The 23937-nt window shown below is 44.0% G+C and overlaps 1 protein-coding gene across 1 annotated transcript; it reads right to left on the reverse strand.

Moving 5' to 3' along the window:
- Positions 1 to 2419: 2419 nt before the first annotated feature.
- rictora (RPTOR independent companion of MTOR, complex 2 a) lies at positions 2420 to 23147 on the reverse strand. Its single transcript, XM_042708258.1, has 39 exons — positions 22785 to 23147; positions 22621 to 22668; positions 21271 to 21368; positions 19923 to 19987; positions 19445 to 19576; positions 18763 to 18826; positions 18239 to 18365; positions 16684 to 16853; positions 16390 to 16457; positions 16231 to 16298; positions 16020 to 16102; positions 15812 to 15899; positions 15608 to 15698; positions 15453 to 15519; positions 13799 to 13879; positions 13536 to 13636; positions 13088 to 13256; positions 12780 to 12881; positions 12575 to 12621; positions 12315 to 12450; positions 11883 to 12082; positions 11638 to 11764; positions 11323 to 11487; positions 10861 to 10937; positions 10617 to 10695; positions 10185 to 10294; positions 10002 to 10089; positions 9797 to 9889; positions 9498 to 9604; positions 9087 to 9316; positions 8197 to 8893; positions 7724 to 8122; positions 6170 to 6347; positions 5672 to 5753; positions 5159 to 5371; positions 4789 to 4947; positions 3476 to 3599; positions 3018 to 3156; positions 2420 to 2800 (listed from the first exon to the last, which is right to left on the reverse strand). Exons 1-39 carry the CDS (start codon positions 22858 to 22860, stop codon positions 2726 to 2728), a joined length of 5223 nt encoding a protein of 1740 aa, XP_042564192.1. The 5' UTR covers positions 22861 to 23147; the 3' UTR covers positions 2420 to 2725.
- Positions 23148 to 23937: the final 790 nt, after the last annotated feature.

Genomic DNA, 23937 nt, shown 5'->3' on the forward strand with positions numbered 1-23937 from the left:
ACCATCATCTTGTTTTCTCTTTTTAATAATATATCCCTTTGATTGTATGTTTGTCAAGGTCAACAGTGCCTAAAACATACAGTACACCGTAAAACAAGGGAGTCACAAATTCAGCAAAAAAAAAAAAAGTATTTTAAATTAAACTTGAAATTTTATCTTAAGGAAAAATATAAATATTTTTTTCTGTCTTTTCTGGTCTCTCTCTTTCGCACGCTCATTCACTCATCTATGGTACACATACATAACACTGATCACCTCAGTCAAAAGCGATCCGCAAGTAATCTCTACAAATCCAGACAATTAGCAGCATATTAAACAAGAACAATTACAAGAAACAGGGTGGGGGCGTTCAACTGATCCCCACTACCCCAGGCATCTTACATGTACTCTTAAATAATCATATCCACCTCTGATGATACACGATAAATGTTGCAATCTGGGGAAAAGACAATTGATTCAGACATCTACGGGGTGACATAGAGAAATAGGTTACAGTAAATGTAGTTTGTCATGCGCGTTCCTTTGAAAGCTTGAGTATGCAATGGTGAAAGTATCTTGTATGAAAGGTGAAGGTGCATGAAGGTGTAAATGTCTGTGCTGTAGTTTCCACATCTACCAATATTACAACTCTCCATGATGCCAGTGCTTTAAAGAAGAGTTTCTTAACCACAAAAGATCGGTCAGATTCTGGTTATAGAATGTTTCTGAGGAAAAGTAGTAACATAACTGAACTTGATTAATAAAGTGACCATGCCAAACTGACCAAGAATCAAATTAGCTCCTTGTGTTGATATTTTCTTTAAATAGAAAGTTAAGACTATTGTAAACATCTGAGAGTGTGAATGCAAAATCGAAATGTGCTATGACATGGTGAAATTAACAAAGAGTTGTTCAATACAGGGCCTAATTCTGCACACACACATACACTGCACAAGTTACAACCATTAGTTGGTCAAAAAAACAATATTTTCAACTGTTTTTCATGGTCACAGAGTACGGAGTTACTTCAGATCTGACATACCGCCCCTCAGTTTGAGGCTAAGGGGAAAGGTACACTGGTAGATCTTACTGACAATAGTCTATATATTAAAACCACAGTATTCTTACTTATTTGGCTTCAGGGTAAGAGAGGATGTCATGGGAACAGTTTGATTTTGCCGATATAAGCCGATATGATGTCCCTTCAGTGGTGTACATAGTATTTCCTACGTAGTATTTTAGTACATAGTATTGTTTTTTTTTTAAATAAATAAGACAGAACCTTGCATTGACATACTCCGGTGGAATGAACAACTGGTCTTCGCAATAATAAAAAAAAAAAAACACTTCGTACAGGATTAATCTTTTCTCAACCCTTGGATTCACTTCTGCTGTTGGCATACACAAGCAAGAAAAACTAAAAGAAACACCTTTCAGCTTCTTCTGTCTCAATGTCATATTGCTTGTTCATTTGCGCATGTGCAAATCGCCTAGGAGTTTTTAACCTCTTGGTGCACAATCATGTGGCAGGGATGGCCGGGGGACTGATGGCCGGGGGACTGATGGCCGGCTGGGAATCTGTTGGCCGTCTGGGGATCTGTTGGCCGTCTGGGGATCTGTTGGCCGGCGGGGGGCTTCTGTGACAGGAGCGCCTCCTTCTGGCCATACAGAGATTCCTCAACCGTACACCCCAGGACCAGAGATATGTCTTCGTTTGACTGGTTGAAGATTCAGTAGGTGACATGCGGCTGTGCTGCGCATGACAAAAAAAGACCGGCCTACGGTGTCCGAACTGAGTACCAACGCAAACAGCTGAAACTGAAATAAAAGTAATAATAATAATGATAATAACGATTAATAAAAACCAGCTCTCTCCAGAAAAGAAGGAATTAGAGAAATGAGAATGAGATGGCTAAAGACGGAGTGTCCCACTAAGGAACAGTGGCAAAACATGATGGATGCTTGATTGTTTCAAGGTTTTAATAAAAATGCTCCATAAGCTATGAAGAAAATGCGCAATAAATAAGACAAAACAAGAATTGCTCTTGTGATCCCAGTCCTTTGACTGAAGGCTTTGAAGGACAAAATCAGTGAAGTCGTCATATGATTGTTTGTCATGAAACTGAGAGGGGACCCTGTCCTGTTCTGCTTGTTCCAGCAGAGGACACCTCTAGTCTTCTGTAGTGTTAAGACGATACTGACATGATTTGGGTTTTTCAACAACCATGTCAATATTCGGATCCTTTTGTGAGTGTAGTCCTTCATTGGAAGTAAAATGTAAAAAAAAAAAAACGTTGAATTCGTCGTAATGCTGAATTGCTTTGTTCAGGTTTACTGTTAGTTATTTGAATTTGTGGTCTTTGTTCTGAGTCCAGCCATAATATTTGGTAAACATCTTTTTCACAGCAAGCTAAAAACAACAGTGTGTTTGTCTGTTTTGCTGTTGTGGTTTCGGTTTTGTTTTGTTTCTGATCGCAGATCTGCCAACTTTTCCACTTCTCCTACATGGGCACATAGAGGGGACGGGATCCTTTCCCTGGTCTCTCCATCTCACTTGTTCATACCCTGTCTTCCTCCAACACCCTTCCCTCCTTTTTCCATCAACTCCCTCTTGTTGTCCAGGTTCTCCCCCTCACCATTCGTCCTTGGTCGCTTTGTTTCTCTGCATGTGGGTGGGGATGTGTGGTGTAGGAGGAAAAAGCTCTGCGGGAGGGGGAGGGGGGGGTACAGAGCTTCTTCGGTAGGATCAGGACGCAGCAGCAAAGTCTCCTTCCTCCGTCTTTGGTGGCATCGACAACATGGTGTCAGCCTCGTCGTACATCTTTTTAAAAGAAGGTGGGGGTGAGGAAAATTAACAAAATAAACAAACAGATGCAACAACACACTAGACAGACACTAAACAGAGACATTCAATATTTAGGATGTGTGTTCAGATGACATTCTGCTTGGATTCAGTGGTATTTAAGATATCGTTTCTGACTGTTGTGACTACCACGACGCTGAAAAAGAAGAATTCAGCACAAGGGGAGGCGACTTACGGGCCTGAACTGCACGTCCTGGAAGAGCTCCTGGATGAAGCGGCGGGAGGGCAGGCGGAACATGCAGTTGGCCAGCAGGTAGGACACCTCTGAGTACAGGCAAATGTCATCAAAGGCGTAGGGGAACTTCTCTTTGATCCTGCAGAGAGGGGGGGAGATTTACTTCTGGTTAAAATGGGGGGTAGAGGGTCACTGGTTGGTTAATACTACCATCTTCACAACTATGGAAGCAAACTCTACACAGCAAAGTCTCGATGATGTGAAGTGGAAAGACAGTCTCTGTATGTAGGACACTCCAATATCTGGCAACAATTACATTTGGGGCTATTGTATTGGTAGAAATCTAAAACTCTAAATCACGCTGTAAAAGCACAATTACAACATACTACTTAAAGGAATGGGTTCATCCTCAACATACACACACGCGCACACACACACACACACACAGTCTGGCTTACGTGAGGAGGCCCGTCTCATGGCCCTTGGTGCCCACAGAGGAGCTGAGGTTGACCACCAGCCGAAGCACCTCCTTTCTCAGGAGCACCCTGGAGGCTGGCATGTCCTCAGGCATGGCCTTAACACCTAAGAGGGGGGGGGGGGGGGTCACTCTGTTTACCTTCAGTTCATTTGATAAATAAGCAGCATGTTTCTAATATCTGCACATCACCAGTTTTGCTTGTAGCACTGATTTGAACCAGGTAACACACTATAAACTGAAGTTATAACTATAAAATAGGAGTATGTGCCCTGGTCCCCATGTCCAGCTCACTTCGGTCGATTACACGTTCAAAAGTTATGAGTTTGTAAAGATAATGAGGTTAACTGTAAAATATATTTATTATTTGCTTAAAACCCATGGTCATAAAAAGAGGTAACCTTCTAGAGCAGGGGTTTTCAACCGGGGGTCCGCGGCCCCCTGATGGTCCGCGACGGCATTGCAGGGGGTCCGCGACATGAGCCTATGTTGATCAGTTCACCATTGACTTTTATTTTTTTTATTAATTCGCTTTGATATTTCCACTCATTTCCAGATTAAATATCTAAAATAAGAAAAATATGTCAATCTGAATAGCCAAGTCGCGTTGCCTGAAATATACTGATGTAGACCCATATTCAGCGAAGAAATTACACTGACAAGTGCTACAGACTGAATATGTGCACGGGGGGAGGGGGCGTGGCGGCGGCGGTTAGTGATCTACCCTGATAATTCCACATATTTAGGTGTTATAGGCAGAATATGTGCACGGGGGGAGGGGGCGTGGCGGCGGCGGTTAGTGATCTACCCCGATAATTCCACATATTTAGGTGTTATAGGCAGAATATGTGCACGGGGGGAGGGGGCGTGGCGGCGGCGGTTAGTGATCTACCCTGATAATTCCACATATTTAGGTGTTATAGGCAGAATATGTGCACGGGGGGAGGGGGCGTGGCGGCGGCGGTTACAAACATGCACGCGCGCAGGCACATCAGTGGGCCGCAAATTAATTTCTAGTCAGAATGGTGGTCCCTGGGACAAAACCAGTTGAAAACCCCTGTTCTAGAGTGATGAAAAACAATCACCCGTGAACTGGCTTGGAAAGATGCTGAAACATCACCCCCTAGTGGACATAAAAGCTTTCAGTTCAGTTCAAGGCTTGGGCCTACCATAATCAAGGCCTAGCTTTTCTATGACCATAGAAGACAAGAGGTTCCACACGAACAACGAATATAAAATCAAAGCATAAATAAAAAATAATTATTTGTAGTCTACAGAAACAAAAGCCCCTCTTACCCAGGACAATGTCTGCGCTAGGGGTGCTGCTGTTGACCGAGCCCCCAGACACTGCATCACTGCAGCCCGACACCCCCGAGAACTTGGACTGGGGTACCACCTCCAGGTGGTTGTGACTGGTTGGCCCACACCATGTAGGGTACTGATTGTCACTCACTTCTGCAAACGAGAAGAGCAAATACCTTTTAAAAACGTCGGCGGGAAGTTGTCAGGAAAAGAAGAAAGAAAATGTCCCTGTCTAATGATAAGAGCAGTGTCCTCATCAGTGGAATCAAACAGGAGTAAATCAAAGCCATTCTAGGGGCCAAACAAATAACAATGGATCTCCTCTACAAACCCTGTGGCACTGCCCTTTCCCCTGAGCTCTCACCGTTGCGGTTGTGTGTGGAGTTGAGGTGGTTGCCAGCGGTGGGGCAGCCCAGCACCAACAGGCCCACGCAGTAGAGGCAGTTGTCCTCCGTGTGCTCCTGCAGGCCCGTATCCTCAAGGCCTCCCCCCTCCTGTCCCGGCTGGTCGGGGCGATTGCCGGCCAGCAGCTCCGAGATGCTGATCTGCTGCCTCAGAGCTGGGCCAGAGACAAAGCCTGTCGGTGATGTTAAGTCCATTTAGTTATTTATTTACAATTTCATGATATTAGTTCACATTTTAATTAAATGAATTGAGTTGAAGTGATTGTGGTAGAGTTCCACAGTCCAACCATTAAACTATATTCTATTACTTTAGAATGCAATTTAACAGTATATTGAACATTACATCATGCCAGGTAGTTGTAGTGCTACCAGCCATTTAAAAGTTGTATGAAGTACCACACACACACACACACACACACAAAAGTGTATATTCACAAATAGGTTCAAATGACTGGTCATTTTTGAAGCATTACCATCTGACTCCCCAAAGAATTTATTCACTTTCTCCCCAGCTGTTGGACTTGTTCGTTTCTGAAAGTATGAGGACTCTTTAATCTGAAACAGGAAACACAAGCAGACATAAAATTAAAACTGAATCATTTTTCCCTGACACTGAAGATTTGCTGTAAGCCTCTCTAAGCCTGAGACAGCAAACATACCGCATAGATAATAGCACTGCTCAATCAGAGCCCACAGACTGCAGGCAACTCTGAAAATAATCTAAGCTGCATATCCCAAGTATCTTTGTGCTACCACATTCATTTAATGATAAAGTAGCATTATGAACCCTGTATATCTCCAGATCTTGAATGAATCAGTCGCTTCCATGCCAGTCAGGCTGTTACCGTGGTCAAATCTATTCTTGTGATATTGTCCTAAGGATCTGAGGGATGCAACCAGGGACATGTTGTTGATGTCCAATGCGATGTTGAAATCTACTTCTGCGATATGCAATACGGATCTGACATTACCTGGAACATGTCGTTGATGTCCACGGGAAGCGCCAGGCCCACGAAGTCATCGGACCAGCCGTAGGTGGCGCTGGACACCATGGAGCGCACGGAGGAGGAGCGCTGCAGGGTGGCGTGGTTGATGGGGCTCAGGAGGTCCTCCTTATCCAGGGAGGCAAAGCTCAGAGCCTTGAGGAACCTGAGGAACATCAGGCACAAAGTGAGCAGCAGCACACTCGACCTCCGGGGGACGTGGGGGGAAACTACTCCAGCTAGCTTAGCATCGAGGGTCACTTGTGGGTTAACTATCAGTTCAATTTTGAGCTATGAGTGAATAGAGCAACGGAAAAGGTTTTAGACAGTCAACAGTAAGAACAACTACCCAAGACATGGTTCACAAGGGTGGTCACAGCATCTCATCTCAAACTAGCAGACCACAAAGCAAGAAAAAGGATCTATTAATCACCACATGGGCATTCCGGGGACAAAAGTCATACTTACTAAATCATCAAACTAGACAGACCATACTAATCAAACTTAAAAAAAAAAAAAGCCATCACACTACACAGACCATAGAAATTAAACTCAATCATCAAACTGCATCAAACTAGGTTCTACTAATAACTACTGTAAGGCCATAGCTCTGTCTGAGGGAGATACACGGCTCTACGTGGATGGGATGAGAGGATGGGAACGGAGGTGCTGGGCATTCTGGAGTACTTCTACAGAACTTTCACACGTTGCAGGCGCTCCTACGGGAGGTTTTCTACAGGGGCCGGGAGGAGGCACCAACCCACCGTGGGAGGAAGGAATCGGACACCCCGCGCTGACAACCCATGGGTATGTACCCTGAACAGCTGTGGCGCTTTGTGTGAGTCGGATACCTGAAGAACCAGCAAATACAGCACTGCCATTAAAGCACTAGGAGAGCCTCTAAACCTTTTCTAGCTAGGTGTACAGGCTGCATTACTGCCTACGAGAGGAGCACCCACCGTGGGAGCAGGACTCTGGACACCCTGCGCTGACAGCCCATGGGTATGTTGCCTGAGACGCTGTGGCGCTTTGTGTCTGGGCAGTAGTACCTGAAGAGCCAGCAAATACAATGCCACAGATGAACAAGCCCAAGTCTAAGCTCTAGGGTCTACCACGAGTGAAGTTAGACTGATATATTGACTGACTGATTTATAGGGGAGGTGCTGATGAAGGAATTATTTTTTTTATTATATTATTTATTTTTTCAGATACATTCTCAGTGCTGTCAATGACTCAGGTCAGCAAGAACAAGAAGCATGTGTCTCATCGGTATAACCTGGTAAACTACAATCATCACAAGACACACAGAGACCTATGGAAACTTAACAAAGAAGAAACAGAGAGAAAGTGAACAGTTTAACTGGTTCAAACTGGTAGGCCGGGCACATGAGTCGAAAGACTTACTCAATCTATAGCAACGTTACAAGTCCACCAACACATGTAATGACTTTCAAACCTACTGTCAGTGGAATTATCTTGCATTCCATTTAGAATTCCATTGCACTCCTTGGCATGCATGTGTGTGCCTAGACGTCTCCTTACCTGCGTGAGGTGAGTCTAGAGTCGAGGCTGCCCGTCTTCATGGTGATGGTGTCGGTGAAGAGCACGTCCTTGGCGGGGGAGGCGAGCGCCTCGCTGTGGGAGAGTGAGGGGTGGATGCGTTGCTGCTGCAGCCGCTTCAGTGTGGCGTAGCCTAGTGCGTCGCGTGGGCTTGTGTAAATAAAGCCGTAGTCTACCAGGCCCTTGATCGCCGCTACCGAGGGCGACTTGAGCGATTGCGCCCGGCGCGGCAGGGTGTGGGCTGAGCCCGGCGGCATCAGCAACACGGAGCTGGCCTTGGACAGGGGCAGGTGGTTGGACTCGGGCGGAGGGGTGAGTGAGCCAACCGTCTTGAGCGTCTTGGCACTGACCACAGTGTCTAGACTGGCGCAGTCGGTGTCGTTGGGGTGGCCGTGGTGGAGGTGGAGGACGAGTCCGTGGCGGAGCCTATGGCGGCGGGGTTAGCGGGGGTAGGGGTGGTGGCGGCAGTGCCTCCGGCCGTCTCACGGGAGGGGCTGGAGCTCATGGAGCTGATGCCACTGGTGGTGGTGTCCGTGTTGAAGCTCTGGCTGCGGCTCTTGAAGGTGGGGCCCCCCGAAGTCAGGCAGGAGGGGCCGTCTCCCGAGGTCAGGCGCTCCCGCTGGCTGCCATTCAGGTCCCTCGCCCCTGCCGCCTCAGCCCCAGGTCCTGGCCCGGCCCCTGTGCTTTTGGGCAGAGAGACCTCAATCTCACAGACACTGGAGCTGCTCCCCCCTCCACCACCTCCACCACCTCCAGGCTGGGCCGCCGCCGCCGCCGCCACCACCCGGTTGCCCAGAAAGGAGGTTTCCAGGCTGATGGTGGGGCTGTGAGGCGAGTTGCTGCCCCCATTGAAGAACACTTCGGAAGAGGGGCTGTAACAGAGCGAGGCGGGTTCCGTGACCGTGCGGACTCGCCTGCTGGCGCTCATCTGCTCCTCGTGGTGCCGGCCACTGAGGCTCTTGGGGTCGCTGGTGCTGCGCGGCTTCTTGCTGGCCAGTGAGAGCGAGGTGAGGAAGCCGCGGGGCATCAGGCGACTGGAGGTCAGCAGGGTGAAGCGGCTGCGGTCTTTATGGGGCTTGGAGCGCGTGCGCTGGGAGTGCTCCTCGGCGAACGGCAGGCCGTCGCACCGGTCGTCCTCCAGGTAGAAAAGACCTGCAGGAGAACAGTCAGTCACTTCTATCTCAACTTAGTAGAGGCAAGCTTGGATGAAGAGAGTAAAAGCACAAGTGTTTTCCCCCCACCAACAGCTGGAAGACTTATCAGAAGCAGGTGAATGATGCAAAACAATGACAAGGATGGTCTCTGTACAGAAAAGAAGTGAAATTTCTCCGTATGGCTCACTCACTGGGCTGTGATTCGCTCTCGCTGTTGTGCCGGGAGCTGGTGGACTCGGAGTTGAGGCTGAGCGTGCTGGGGACCGACGACAGCTCGGTGGCCAGCGGCTGTTCCACCTCGTCCGGTGCCACGGGCCAGAGCTGCCGGCGGCTGTGCCTCACCGCGTCCCAGCCCTGCTGTTTCAGCACGTCACAGCCCTGCTTAGTCTTACTGATCAGCCCCAGCACATACAGACATGTCCTGTAGAGGGAGGGGGGAGATAGACAGACAGATGGACAGAGAGAGAGAGATGGTATGGGACAACCTGTTAAGGCTGGTGAGTAGAAAAACATTTCTCTCTAGTCTCTCCAAATAGTCATAGAGAAAGGAAAACCACACACACCACACAAGGCCAAACTCAAGAAGAGAGGGGTGTCCTTACCCACGGATGGATAAGACCTCACAGTGCTGGGCCAGAGCTATAATGTCTGGAATCACAGCCTCCTCTTGGAGAAGATTCAGACCCCAATTTGAGGAACCAATATTACCCTGGAAGGAGAGGGATTTTAAATATCAAGCACCCCACACAAAAGATGCTATTTTTGAGTATATGCTGAATACGCCTAAAAGAGACATTTCGACATCAAACATATTGAAACGAATATACAAGGAAGATTTGTTATCATTACATGTGTATCAATCGTTTAAAATAAGAAAAAAAGCGATGTGTTTCTGACTAACCAAAGCCCACAGCGCTGCCTTGAGCTGTTTGATGCCCTCCCACTTCTCCAACACTGGAGAGCGCACAATATAACTCAGGTCAGGAACAACGTTCTGAGGAAAAACACATGTGTGAAGATTGTGTAAGTATAGAATACAAAGAATATACTTTATATACACCATATATCATAAATGAGTGTACAGCTCAAGAAAAAACTGCTTTTACCTGGGCTTCGAGAAGGTGGCAGCCAGTCTTATCATGGACAAGCTGGCCGTACAAGTGCACAGGAAGATATACATTTGGTCTTTGTAACCTGTTAAAAACAAACACATGTGGTTCACATTGCAAAATCAAACACAGTTGCTAACCACATTAATAAAAAGCAGCAGAAGATCTCTTCGCCCACACCTTTGGTTGCTACGCCGTACGTAGTTATCCCCATCTACAGGCTTGCGGTACGTAGTGAGGGCTTCGTTCAGTTGCTCTTCGATCAGGTCAACATACTTCAGGTTGTATTCCTGTGAAGATAACAGAGCAAATATATCAAACTACTTCAAAAGATGTTTGCCATAGTTTCCCACAAATATGCTTGCCATAGTTTGCCACAAAGATGCTTGCCATAGTTTGCCACAAAGATGCTTGCCATAGTTTGCCACAAAGATGCTTGCCATAGTTTGCCACTGAAATAGAGTAGCTGCAACACATTCCCAATGACGAAGCAAAGATAACCACTAGTCTCTGCCCACATAACTGCCACATGCCATCACGCTGAAAATGGTAACAGGCAGTGAGGTATGAGAGAATAAAGGTCAAACAGCCACACAGGGCACAATGACTTACTCTCTGCCATCTCTCCAACTGCTTGGTGACATAACCCCTCTCGTTAAGGTAGGAAAATCCCTTAGGTATGGACAGGAATCTAGAAAGAAAGAACGAAAGAGGGGGTGTTGCTGAAATGCATTCTGTATCAAACTGTTGTTACAGTCTTATGTAGATTGATTTTGATTATGAATTAAACCCCAAATATGCCAAAATCCTAAACAGATGCGTGATACAGGTCTCCTGCTCTTCATCATCAGCTTACCTTAAGAGTAATAGGACTCCTTTGTCTCCAAGGTGAGAAAGTGCTGGCTTCATTTGGATAAGTGTGTGCAGATTGGCCTTAAAAACATCCAATTCAGCATTAGTCAGCACAGGAAAAATGACACGATAAGCACCACAAGCAAAGGCATTCCCATGTCTTCAAGAAAACTCAAGCTAAGGTCATTGTTAGGTCAGTTACAAGCTAAATTACATTACATTTACGATAAGCAAAATATTAACTAGCTTAAATGGGCAAACTGTCCTCTAAACTGCATTTCGCTGGCACTCTTGACCAGTCTGAGAAACTGAGCCAATCGGGTAATCACCGCTTGCATTCTGCTCTGCTCGTCATGCTACAGGAACGCTTCATGACTGAATGAAATCAGAAAGACTCAGAGTCTGCGGCATCAGCTCTTTGTCCTCTAGCTATTCCCATTACCCTGGGGGTGACCTTGAGGCTCACCTTGTCCTCGCATGCCTCGTCCAGTATGTCCAGTGCCTCCACGGAAATGGCTTTGTTGTGGTCATGTAGCTGGGTCACCAGGAGCTCCATGCCCCAGTTGCTGAAGAACTCCACGTTGGCCCGCAGCAGCACCCGCAGGTGCTTTGTGGCGTACATGCGGCAGATCTGCGGGAAAGACACGTGATGGGGACACAGAAGCAGGTTGAGATGAGGACCATGGGTTTACAGTGTAAAAAAACATGCCGCTTTAGTCTATCGTGTTGATGCTTTTGTGGAACTACAGTGACGGTTCTTAAAAAAAGCACCAGGTCTTACATCCGTTGACGCTGTGAGGACCTTTGAGAGAATAACCCGTGCCAGGCCTTCCCGGCTGTAGTCCAGCGAAGCCACGGTGAGCTTCAGCATGGCGTCCTGGTTCTTCATGGAGCACATGTTCAACAGGCTGCAGGTCACCAGGGAATAAAGTGTCTTTAGAATCACTACCAATAAGAGGCATCAAAATAACCAACTGCACAAACAAAGCCTACTGCTTTCGATTCAGGATAAAATACGGCTCTTACCACTGAAAGACACTGCACTTCTCCAGAACCTTGACGCCATTCGGGTGGGCCGACAGCGTGCCCAGGAACAGGAAGTAGTGCTGGCTGAGGGTGTTGAGCAGGCCGTTGCTCTGGAGACTGCGCTCGGGCTTCACCCCCGAGGTGGAGGGGATCCACTGCACCACGTCCTTCACCAGATCTTCCAGATACGCCTGCCCCTCCTGAGCAGAGAAGGGGACAAGAACCACTCAAACTCACCCACAGTGACAGCGGCAGAGATCTAAACACGGAGTGACCTGAGACACTTAAGAGAGCCTATTATTAGAAAAAAAAGTGACATGCTTGGTGGATTTGCCTGAAGATGACGGGTGTTTCTTTCATTTCACAGAGTAACTCAAAGACTTAGATATTCCCTTCCTGCAGTATACCAGCTTAAAGGTAGTGTTTGCTGACCTCCTCCGAGTCCATGAGGAACTCCACAAACTGGCATCCCACCACGGTCAGCTGCCTGCCCCTGCTGTGATCCATCTCCAGAGCGGCGTACAGCTTGCTGCTGGGCTTGTAGAAGTAGAGCAGCCGTCGCGCGAACCTAAGAGAAGCGACAGCAGCTCGGTCAACTGCGGTTCCTGTGTGAACCTACTCTGAATGTTTAGCATCATTCTGAAACCACCACAGTGTGTTGTTATTCAGAGGAGATGGAGGCTCTTGCTTACCGGTGCATTTGTTCATCTTTGTTGTTTTTGAGGTTAGCATTTGGCCACTGGATTAGAAAAAACAGGAAGTTCAAACAGTCAAAGATAATAAATAATAAAGTAATCAATGTGGGAAAAAACCCATTTTTTAGGCACTTCACATTTTAATCATTTTGATCTGTTGTTTATTCATTATTGTTTACCTGAAAATAAAAACCAGACTCACCTTCAGTATAGTGGAGATCAGAAGCCAGTTCCACTCAAGGTTCTGCTTGTGGTTGAGGATGTGACTATCCCTCAAGTTCAGCATAAGTGTTTCTTCTGTGTCCTATATTTAAAAAAAAAAAAGTGAGACAAACGATCTTCAATAGTGTTGGGGGCATGACATGCCACAATATGAAAGGCACATCTAAAGAAAGCAACATGTAAAGACTATTTTAAATAGATAAACCACTTGATGTACTAAATCCCCATGCTTCACCAACAGTACGCTGGGTAATGAGTTCCCCACTTCCCCTCGTTCTAAACACACACCTTAATGGATGCGTAGATGTCCTTGTACGTCCGCACTGGTGCCTCCCTGCGGTACGGGGAGTCTATGGCCTTGCGGATGATTTGGTCCAGGTACAGGCTATGGGGCCTGGGGCCGCGCCTCTTCTTCTCGTGGAAACGCTTCAGGTGGTTCACCGCTGCACTGGCACGTCTGGGCAAAGAGGGGGGGCAGGTTAGGAACTTCTGCATTACGGAAGCGAAAATAGCTTGCATCTGTGGCTCAAGCGATAGGGCACAGTGCTCGATAGGTCAGCACAGGGACTAACTAGACCACTGAAAATACAGAAAGGGTTGCACATGTATGACATTTAGTAATCTATTTTCAGGGCGTCTGACTAATAATAAATAATACTGAATGCTCTGCAGCTAGACCTAATGTCTTGAAAGGTTCCATATTGGTGCACATAGCACATAGTGAGCACGGACTCACAGTCTTTTTTCCTGGGTGATGTCGAAGGAGGCAGCCAAGTTGATGAGGGTGGGTAAACAGTGCAGGTGATGGCTGTGCGTGTGAGGGAGGATTGTGTTGGCCTAAGGGAAACACGGGCACCCAAAAAAAGAAACACATAAATAATTCTGTAAAGTTAGCACTAAGCAGCTTGATTCTTGTTAGGGCACACTTCCACAGTGTTAGAGAAGGGCTGTGGACTTATTCTGCGGACAAGTGTTAAGTGGTGTTACGTGACACCCTACCATGTGCAGCAGTTCTCCCAGGAGGATGGTGGCTCGCACTGAGATCTGGTCATCGCTGCTGGTGATGACCTCCACCAGACCCTAACATAGGAGACGCAGTTACTTCAACGCTCAATGTCACTGCATTACTCTCTCACTCAGTATATCTGACAGAAAATAAATGAAGACAGGCTCAACATTGCTTTCTTGTAACCCATAAAAGAACAGATAAGGAAATAGAGGGAACTTTTTCTTTAGCAAAACTGAAATGTGAAACTGAAAGAGAATTTTTGACACCTTCAAATGCAAAAAAAGGCAGGCAGACTCTTAAAATGTTTACCTTCGTCATCTTGTTTTCAGAACAACATTGCTATACACTCATAACTAGGGATGGGTATCGTTTGGTTTTTATCCGATACCGGTACATAACCGATACTTTTAAAACGATACCGGTGCCTAAACGGTGCCGGAACCGATACTTTTATAAAAAATTTAAAAAAAATTACGATTGACGACATTTAAGAAAGGCTTTATTGCCAAATATATGAACTGTTTAAAGTAGATTATATATATAAATAAATACAAAACACCTTTTAACTTAAAACTTAAATAATATATGAACTGTTTAGTTTAGACTATACTTAAATAAATACAAATAAATACAAAACACACACACACACACACTCTGTACACACACTACAGCTTCAATACTTCAGCAATTATTTTGTTCAATTCAATTTTTTTTCTTCAAATTGAACAATATATTAACTGTTTAAAGTATATTATAAATATAAATACATACAAAACACTTGGCTTCAAACTTTTTAACTTCAAACTATGAACATTATATTAACTGTAAACAACAGTTTATAGTATACTTAAATCAATATAAATAAATACAAAAAACAGCTTCAAATTTATTTTGCAAAAAATATGAGCATATTTGCCTTTGGAGTCAAACATGTATTATTTTGTTTGCATTTATTTCATGAAATTTCACCATTTTATGATTTGTTTATACCTATCTTTTCTATCTTGTTTATAGTTAATCTTGTTACTTGAACACACTGAGTACGAGAAAATGTGTACTGCCCCTTTAAGAGACTACCGTAGGTTAAGTATAGCTGTCATCTCCGTTTATTTTTCAGTCTTCGGTTGCTGATCTGCCGTTGACTCTTTGCCTTCTCTCCACTCTTTTCACACAATTGTTTTGTTGCATTTGCTGCACGTCGCGATGTTTGAATATTTTGGTGCGAAATACAGCCACACTTTTGACCGTTTACCTTTCGGTATTTTCTCTGTTAAAAGGTTGATGGCTAGTTCTGTTTGTGCTTGCTCTGGGAAATGCTGCATGCTCTTCACTGTCATAAGACTGTTGCTATGAAAACACCAATGAGCCTGAGCGACACAGGACAAAGTTTACATTGGGAGCTGGGGCAGTTTTACATGTGCCCCGCGGAATCTGCCTAGCAACCGTTTTCAATTGGCTCAGGCACCGAAATGAAGCACCGAAATCTGCGTTGCATTTCGGTCCGGGTAGGTACCGGTTGTATTGGAACCGGTTCCATATTGGTACCGGTTCTCGGTACCCAACCCTACTCATAACTTGCATTTTAAAGAGACTGTCCATTCAACACATTGCCTAACTGATATAGTTGTGACCAAGCTAACATACCTCTAGAACTCCACTTGTGATGAAAGCAGATAGTACCAGCGCTAAGTAGTTGTCCATGAGGTCAGGCCTAGAAAACAAAACCAATATTTTATTTTTTTTAAAAACTCCTGTGGGATATAATCACCGGTCAACTGGTTTTGGCATGGGGGCCTCACCTGGAACGGGCCCGATGAGGAAGAACAACCTTGGCCTCGGCCGCCACAAAGCCGTCGGACAGTCTCCAACCATCCTGAAACCTGCTGGGGTCTGTGAAGGGGAGAGTGTTGAAAGAAAGTGACTTCTGGTGGCCTTACACACACTGACTGAATGCTGGTGGGATTCTGTAGTCAGCAGAAGATACAGGCGGCTGGATTTCTCACCAATGCTGTGAAGGGCTTCTTCAAACTCGTCCGTCACCATGGGGACAGGAAGGCGGAAAATCTCATTCAACACCTCCAACAACCCTTTCTGTAAGAGGTAAAGACACAACTTTAAGGAAACATGCACACCATTACATCACTAGGAGAGATGTGTATCCATGTATTTCACATGACATACAGAGCTTCAGTTTATTACTGTGTTACTTACTCTTACTTCCATATTTGGTATACAGAGTACACCAATGAGAGACTGGATGCCAGAGTTTCCAGATCTACAAAGGTTAATGATTCCTGCACACAACAATCATTTTTTAACATATTGCACATAAACTAAACCATCATCATATTCATCATCTATATTAACATCAAGTGTTCAATCAATTTTACACCACAGCAGACTGATATGCAGTGTGACTCACCTGACCAGGAGCGGAAGGCTGCCACAATTGCCATCTTACTGGCTAAAAAACGAGCTTGTCGGTCCTCTCTACAAACACAAACAAAGAAAAATAGTTCAGAGCTCAATACTACAAACAAACATTGTTGTCAAAGTGCAACCAAGACGACACACAACTCACTTGAGCTGGGCTTCGGTCGTGTCTGGATTGTGCCTGTAGTGAAAGTCTGTATAAGGTGCTAGAATTTGCTGAAAAACAGAACGTAATTTGGCCATTAAGGAAACAAATACTGACAATGTTTATTTATTGTTTTATTTTATCAGCATTTACTATAAAACAAGTCTAAATCTCAAGTACACTACAAATAAATCTAAAAACGGGGTCATATAATTTAGTATATCAAATTGACGTGGAGAGTGTGGCTCCTAGTGGTTTCCAGCCTTGCACTTCAGAGGCTTGCCTAGAAATGCCTACCTCAAGTTCGACGTCAGAGCGCACGTATTGGCGTGTGTGGGGGTGGTTGAGGAGGTGCAGGATGGTGGTGATGAGTGCCTCATTGATGCGGCTGAGCTGGCTGTCGATGACACTCTTCAGGATGGTGCAGAGCCCGCCCCTCTGTGCCACCACCGCAGGGTTCTTCAAGGCTACAGGGTGGGGGTGGGGGTGGGGGTGGAGACGTTAGATTAATTAATCCAATAATGGACTCATCTGTACAACTGTTTACAAAGTCTAGAGGTGGAACAGCAAGGGGACACTACAGTAAATGGTCCATCTGGGAGATGAGACCAAGGATATTCAAGGACATATATATATATATATATATATATATTAGTGCTGTCAGTTTAACGCGTTATTAACGGCGTTAACGCAAACCCATTTTAACGCTGTAAATTGTTTTATCGCGATTTTTTTTTTTTAGATATATATATTAGTGCTGTCAAACGATTACAATATTTAATCGCGATTAATCGCATTTATGTCATAGTTAACTCAAAATTAATCGCGATTAATCGCAAATGTTTATCTATTCTAATCATTTTATTTTTACTTTAATACCCTTATCAACATGGAAAAGTTGATTGGCTTGCTTTATGCAAATGTTTTATTTTATTGAAAACCAATATTGCCAAACAGGGCGGTACAAAATAAAATTATAAAGTGCACATTTCAGGTAAACAAGGACTCAGCCTATAGTGCAGTTAAACCATGGCTTAATATTTTCTTTTTTTCAAGTTTGCTGGGAACATAGCAGTCAGGCCTCTTATTTCAGAAACATTGAACCGTAACAGTTAGGTTACCAATAAAAGGTAATGCCTACTACTTCTTTGCTTTCAGCCAGCTGCCTGTTGACATTTTCAGACAACAGTGAAGCTCGCTTCTTTTGCACAACACAACTTTTAAAAGTAAACTTTCCATTCAGAAGCTTTTAATCATCCATTTCGCCGTATCACGCTCACCATTCACTCAAACCGTAACGTTAGCCTACTACACAGTTTGCGAGGCCAAAAAGAATGTTAATCTAAAAAAAAAAAAAAAAAAAATAATAATTCGCGTTAATCTCGCGATAACAAAATTAAAATGGGTTTGCGTTAACGCCGTTAATAACGCGTTAAACTGACAGCACTAATATATATATACACACAGTACCAGTCAAAAGTTTGGACACACCTTCTCATTTTTTGAGAAGTGTTTTCTTTACTTTTATTATTTTCTACATGCTAGATAACACTTTTTTTTGTTTAGTTCATCATTCCATATATGTTCTTTCGTAGTTAAAATGTCTTCAGTATTAATCTACAATGTAGAAAATAATAAAAGTAAAGAAAGCACTTCTCAAAAAAATTAAAGGTGTGTCCAAACTTTTGACTGGTACTGTATATATATTTTATAATTAGACAACTTTTGTGCTATTTATTGATTTATATTTTCCATGTTGGCTCTACGATGACAGTGTAGAATATAAGGACTTAGGACATAATGACTTTACATGAGAGCTTCAGAAGGAAACTCCTTTTGGGGGAATACTAACCCAGCTCACAGACGATGGCAATGCAGGCCCGCACCATTGGGTCACGCTCCTGCAAACCGTCGCTACCGATGGCGATCAGGGAGTTGGTGACGGAGTTCGGGAAAAGCAGGGCGTTCACGGTGATCATCTATGGAAGAGGGATTTGGGGGGAGGGGCGGGGTGGGGTTGGAAAGTTGTAGTCATGATAGAACATTTAGCAGTCAATTCCATTCCTTCTGACTGACTTGTGTCCTTTCAAGGCTATATGTGCATGTGCGGGCACGCACAGACAATTTCGAATAGTGAGGCACATATGCAGATGGCAAAATTAGCCGCGCTTCAGTGCAGTCAGAGGCCAGCTTTAATTGGCACATGCTCAGCTGCAACAGGAGGAGAGGCTTGTCACTGTAAAAATTCTGCTGTGCCCAAGCAGGATTACCATAGAATACAGACACTTAGCCAGGCGCTACACAAATGCTCTGTGTTTAAAAAGGAGAGGATCATATTCACAGGACAAACAGAGGAACAAGAGTGTGGGGCCTTACCTTTCTGGCCAGCCGCAGAGCTTGGGTTCGTTCCACTTCATTGCTCTGCTTTATATCAATGCACCTGGAGGGTATTTGTATAGGGATATCAGAAATCTTGAATTTGAATAATATTTAGAACAACACTGTACTGTCCAGTAAAATGATGATATAATGATTCAAATTCAATACAATATTCAAACAAGGTCTACGGCTTGTTGGCTAAACACATACACGTACAAATAAGTATCCAACCGAAACCAAACGAAATGATTACTTCCACACTGCATTTCAGATAACTCTCAAAACATGTTGTTTTGATGCACACACTCTGATGGGAGCACAGAGAGAAAAAAAATCACTGCGACACTTCCAGGAATTAGCAGAGGACACTTGCCTCTATTTTAAGCACCAACCATAAATGAGTTTGCAAACTCAATGATCTAGTTAGAAACACTCTCCACAGCTCCCATGTGACCGCGTTCACATGTTTAAGCAGAGGCCCTCTGGTTTTCTCCCTGGCCCTCACTACAGCAGGCTAAGCTAAGGCAAAATGGCCTATAAATACACCAAGCTGAGCCTCCCCATCCATAATACCAATCGGGCTAAATTCGCAAAAACAAGACATAATGGGAATGAAATTATCGGAATCACTACTAAGCTATCAAGCGCTTCATCTGTTGTTCATTTTGAAAGGGCTCACCTAGAAATCAGGTAGTCCACCTGCAGCCGGAGGATCCTCTGCAGTACGCTGCTGTCCCTCATGAGGTAGCGCAGGGCCCTCAGGCCGGCCGCCCGCACCTCCTTCGCCTCGTTAAGGAGTGCCAGCCGCAGGCTGGCGAGAGAAAGAGGTGAAAACATTCAGGTCCTCAGTTAAACATATGTAATCCAGGTGGACTCCACCCTTCCACTTTGTTCAGCCTTATGCAATATACTCAGCTTCTCCCCATGAAAATTCATGCACATCAAAGTGATAATTAGTGATTAGGCAGCTCCATCAATATTTTTTTTTATCTAAACCAAAATGTACACTACAGGGAGAGCATAGAGTTGGAGGTATTTTAGGGTTTGAACTCTTGACCATGCTGATAACGCTATGTTCCAAACAATCTGAGGAAAATCAGACCCTTCTCCTTTGTCTCAAAAACTGCCATAGCACAGTGAAGACAGACCAAACTCACCAGATAATGATTTCTTCATATGTAAACCCAAATGTCTTCACACAGTAACCAGCGCTGCAGAGAAGCTAGAGGACACCAAAGCAGGGATCAGTTTCACAAGAACACAAACTTCAGTGTTTCATCAAAACACCCAGAAGTCTCTGATCAATGTATTTCTCTTCTAGCATTCATGTCTGGGACACAGTGTGAACACATATGAGAAGACTCCACTGTTTGTAAAGTGCAATATAAAGCCTATTTGAAATGTGCTTTTTGCTTTAAAAACACTCCTCAGAGACAGGGCTTGTGGTCTTGTTGTGACAACGGGCACTTGGGGGGTAGCCTACAGAGTTCAACCCCTCATGCCAGCCCTGTGTGCTCTGAGTGTTGTTTGGATCGATGGTGATGTCAGAGCGAAAGTAGGCTGGGGGTGGGGGCGTAGACATGTGACACTCCAGGGGATTAAGTCACCCCACTCTGCGCTGGACCCCTTAAAAGGGGATGTGGGCCAATAAGCCCTCCCCATCAGACAGAGTCAGGTGCACAGAGATAACTGCCTTTCAGGAGCTCCACATGCCCTTCTCTTGACTGGAGACTGCTAGCTCCATGTGAATTTCGGGTGATGGTGGTGTATAATAACCAGCAAACGGGAGATTTGAGCCAATACAGTAGTGTACAGGTAAGGCAGAGTAACATGAAGAGTGGATGGCAATTGATGCGCAGCCCAGAAACACAAGATATACTATTGTCACGATCCAACAAACAAGGAACAGATGACAAATACAGTGCATCTGAAAGCAAAAAATATAGGCAAACACATAACGCTTGGGAATCTATTTAAAGAGAATTGCAATTTAAAAAAGGTTGATGTAATGATCAGTGGTCACTAAAACATGCGAGATGTTGGGCAAAGACACTTCTTGATTCATATGTTCCAGGTTTTGAACTTGTTCCAGAATAATGAAAAAACACCACTCCTAAAACTGGTATCCAACATACTCCATCACAATGAATGGTGTGTTTTCATTCGAATATTATTCTATGCCATATTCTTAAACTTATCAACTGTGCGGAGTGATAAAATAACATCTGTGCAACATCACAATACATCTTTTGATCAGTATCTGTGGGCTACTTTTTAATCCTGAGATGCAAAACACACTGGCAAAATGTTTCACTTGCGCTGGAAGCAATCAGTCCTGAGAATGGCTCTAAAATGAATTACTTGCACAGATACCCATGCATGGCAGTCGTTGCTACTCTAAATGACAAACAGGCGTCTTCATTGGTTATCCTAGACTTGGGATTGCATGCTACCCAACATATGTATAAATGCCTGTGTTAGGAGATATTAACTCAGATGACATACCTTTATGAAATTGTTCAGATGGCCTAGTTTCCGCATGTTAGAGACTCCATGTGGCTTGGCTACATTCTGAAGGATTTCACGCATGTTATCAGAGGGCTCTGGCATAAAAGAAATGAAGCACATGAAATGACACACACAACTGGGTTTTAAACAACACAGGCATAGTCCTTGCATTTTTGACATACAAGCCATTGGCAGAAAAAATGCCAGAAAATTACACAATACACAAAGAAAAGTCTTGACATGCACCAAATCAAAACTGACTTCACAAAATATGACTTAAAGTTGTGGTTCAAAGACGTACATCAGGCGTATGAGTAATGACCTGACTATAAAATGTAATACATTTTAAGGATCATCTTAGCTTGACCAGTAAAAGCATTCACGTGGGTAATATAATCAAAACAGTGAATTAATGATGGCAGAAACGTTTGTTTTCATTGGTTACCCAATTTAATTTGTACTTTGTCAAGTTATCTCGTTACCTAGTCAGAAGTCGAAACATAATGTCGTTTATGTGTGTAGTATGTATGGCAAATAGGAAGAAGTGAAGACTTTCTCCAATTCAAACGGAACCCAGAGTTTGACACAAAGTTGGGGCGTTGCTCTAACAATAAGTGAAGCGTTCTTTAGCCTTAAGCTAACAGCTAAATCAAAGTCAGTCTACAAAGGACACCCTACTAAGAGTAGCTAGCAGGTCACACACAAACTTGGTACGTTTATATCTTAGTGTTGCAGGTTGGTTTGAAGAGAACCTTTCCTTTCACAACACCAGTGTTTCAGCAGGACAAGTTAAGTACTGCATGTACTGTGCTGAGGCTAACAGTTAGCTATAAGCTAGTTGACTTAGCGAGCTAAAACAGCTAGGTTACGTTGCAGACGTCTCTACTAAACACTATTACAATTCATTCAACAAGGTTGCGTTAGCAAGCAGTTAGCATTGTGTCAAATATAATGTGGCAGTTAACAAATTGAGTGAAGCACGTCATACTGTTTATGTTTGTAGTTTGTAATTAACCATATTACTAAATAACAGTAATATTAAATATATCTATCTACCCAATATGAAGTGGTAAGCTCAGACCTAACAAAGTATGGTAATGTGGGTGTGCGAAGCCGCATCTGACTTGCTAGCAAGCTCGTCAGAAGTAGCTATGAAAGAACTGGGAGGCAATGAGTAACATGACGCTTCTTGCATGAGCTAGTTTTAATAGACTAGCTCGCCCAATGACTAGGGTATCTTTCTAGCAAAACCTTCCTGCAAAAAATGATTGTACTGATTTAGGTCTATGCAATTGGTACTGCAGTAATCTGGATAGCTACTAGCTATCCCCGCTAGTTAGTTATTACCTCTAGTAAGATCCAGCGGTACGTTTTCCTCTCCACTGTCATTGCGACCTGTCAAAGGAGATCAACAAAGACACGATAAACGCAAAGAATCAGTATCGGCAATAGCAACAACACAACGACTTTTATTTGGCTATAATTTATCAGTGATGGTCAATCATATTTACATCGTTTATCTCGCACCCGAACACTTCGAATAGGACGGCCGCGGACGCTAGCCGCCATGTTCCCAGAGACATTCATCACAACACCGGAAACCTCGCGGAATCTCGCGGCAGAGATAAACAGACCAGTCTCGCAGATAGGGGGCGAATTTGGACTCGAGCACTGACAGAGACGGGGTTATTTTTTTTTAATTTAATTTAATTTAATTTAATTTAATTTAATTTAATGAGTCTGCTGTGTCCATTACACCGGAATAGCCCCGCCAAAACGTAGCAAAACGTTTATTTAAAACGAAGCGGGGCTGCATTGAACACCTTGTTGAGCACAGTTGAGATTAAGACCATTCTTTGCGTTCGTTTCAAAGACATTTTGGAACCTGTTTCAATCGGTTTAAATACGTGTTTTCAATATTGTTTTCTTATCTTGCAATTTTAGAAAACTTCAGTTGGATCCATTGTGCGAACTGCCTTTTCAATAAGGTGTGGGGGTGGTTACATACACGTCACTGCTGATTGGGTAACACCTTGGACGCACCCACCAAACGTGAGAAAAAGTAGCATACTTTGTATGCCCCTATTATTAGAAGTTCTCACACCGATTCGTGGAAACATGTTGCTCAATCCCGAAACCACAGCAAAATAGTCTACACCGTGTTTTTCAGATTGCCAAAGGTTAAGAGACGGTGTAAAGAAATTCTGAGTGATTAATTTAACATAATTAAATTGTTTGGGCCTTTGGGATGAATTCAATTCTCACAATAATCGTCATAATTTTTAGAACTATTTATTTATTATTTTATTTTATTTTTTTTATTTGTAATGCACCCTTCATTCAAAAGAATCTCAGAGTGCCAACATATTAAAGACTAACTATAATAATACAATAAAATAAAAATGAATTAACATAAGCATAATAGAAAACTTTTTAACATTTTAACATACGATTTAACACAAGGCCAGAAATGCCTTCCTGAATAAAAATGTTTTTAGTCCAGCTTTAAAGGAGTCCAGCATCTGCGTTAGGTGGTCAGGGAGGCTGTTCCATAAGCGTGGCGCTGCCGAGCAAAAGGCCCGGTCGCCCATGGTGCGGAGCTTTGTTTTGGGGATGCGGAGGAGCGAGCTGTTTGAAGACCTGAGGGTGCAGGTGGAGGTTTGG

The sequence above is a fragment of the Clupea harengus genome, chromosome 7, assembly GCF_900700415.2.
Source record: "Clupea harengus chromosome 7, Ch_v2.0.2, whole genome shotgun sequence".
Lineage (NCBI taxonomy): Eukaryota > Metazoa > Chordata > Actinopteri > Clupeiformes > Clupeidae > Clupea > Clupea harengus.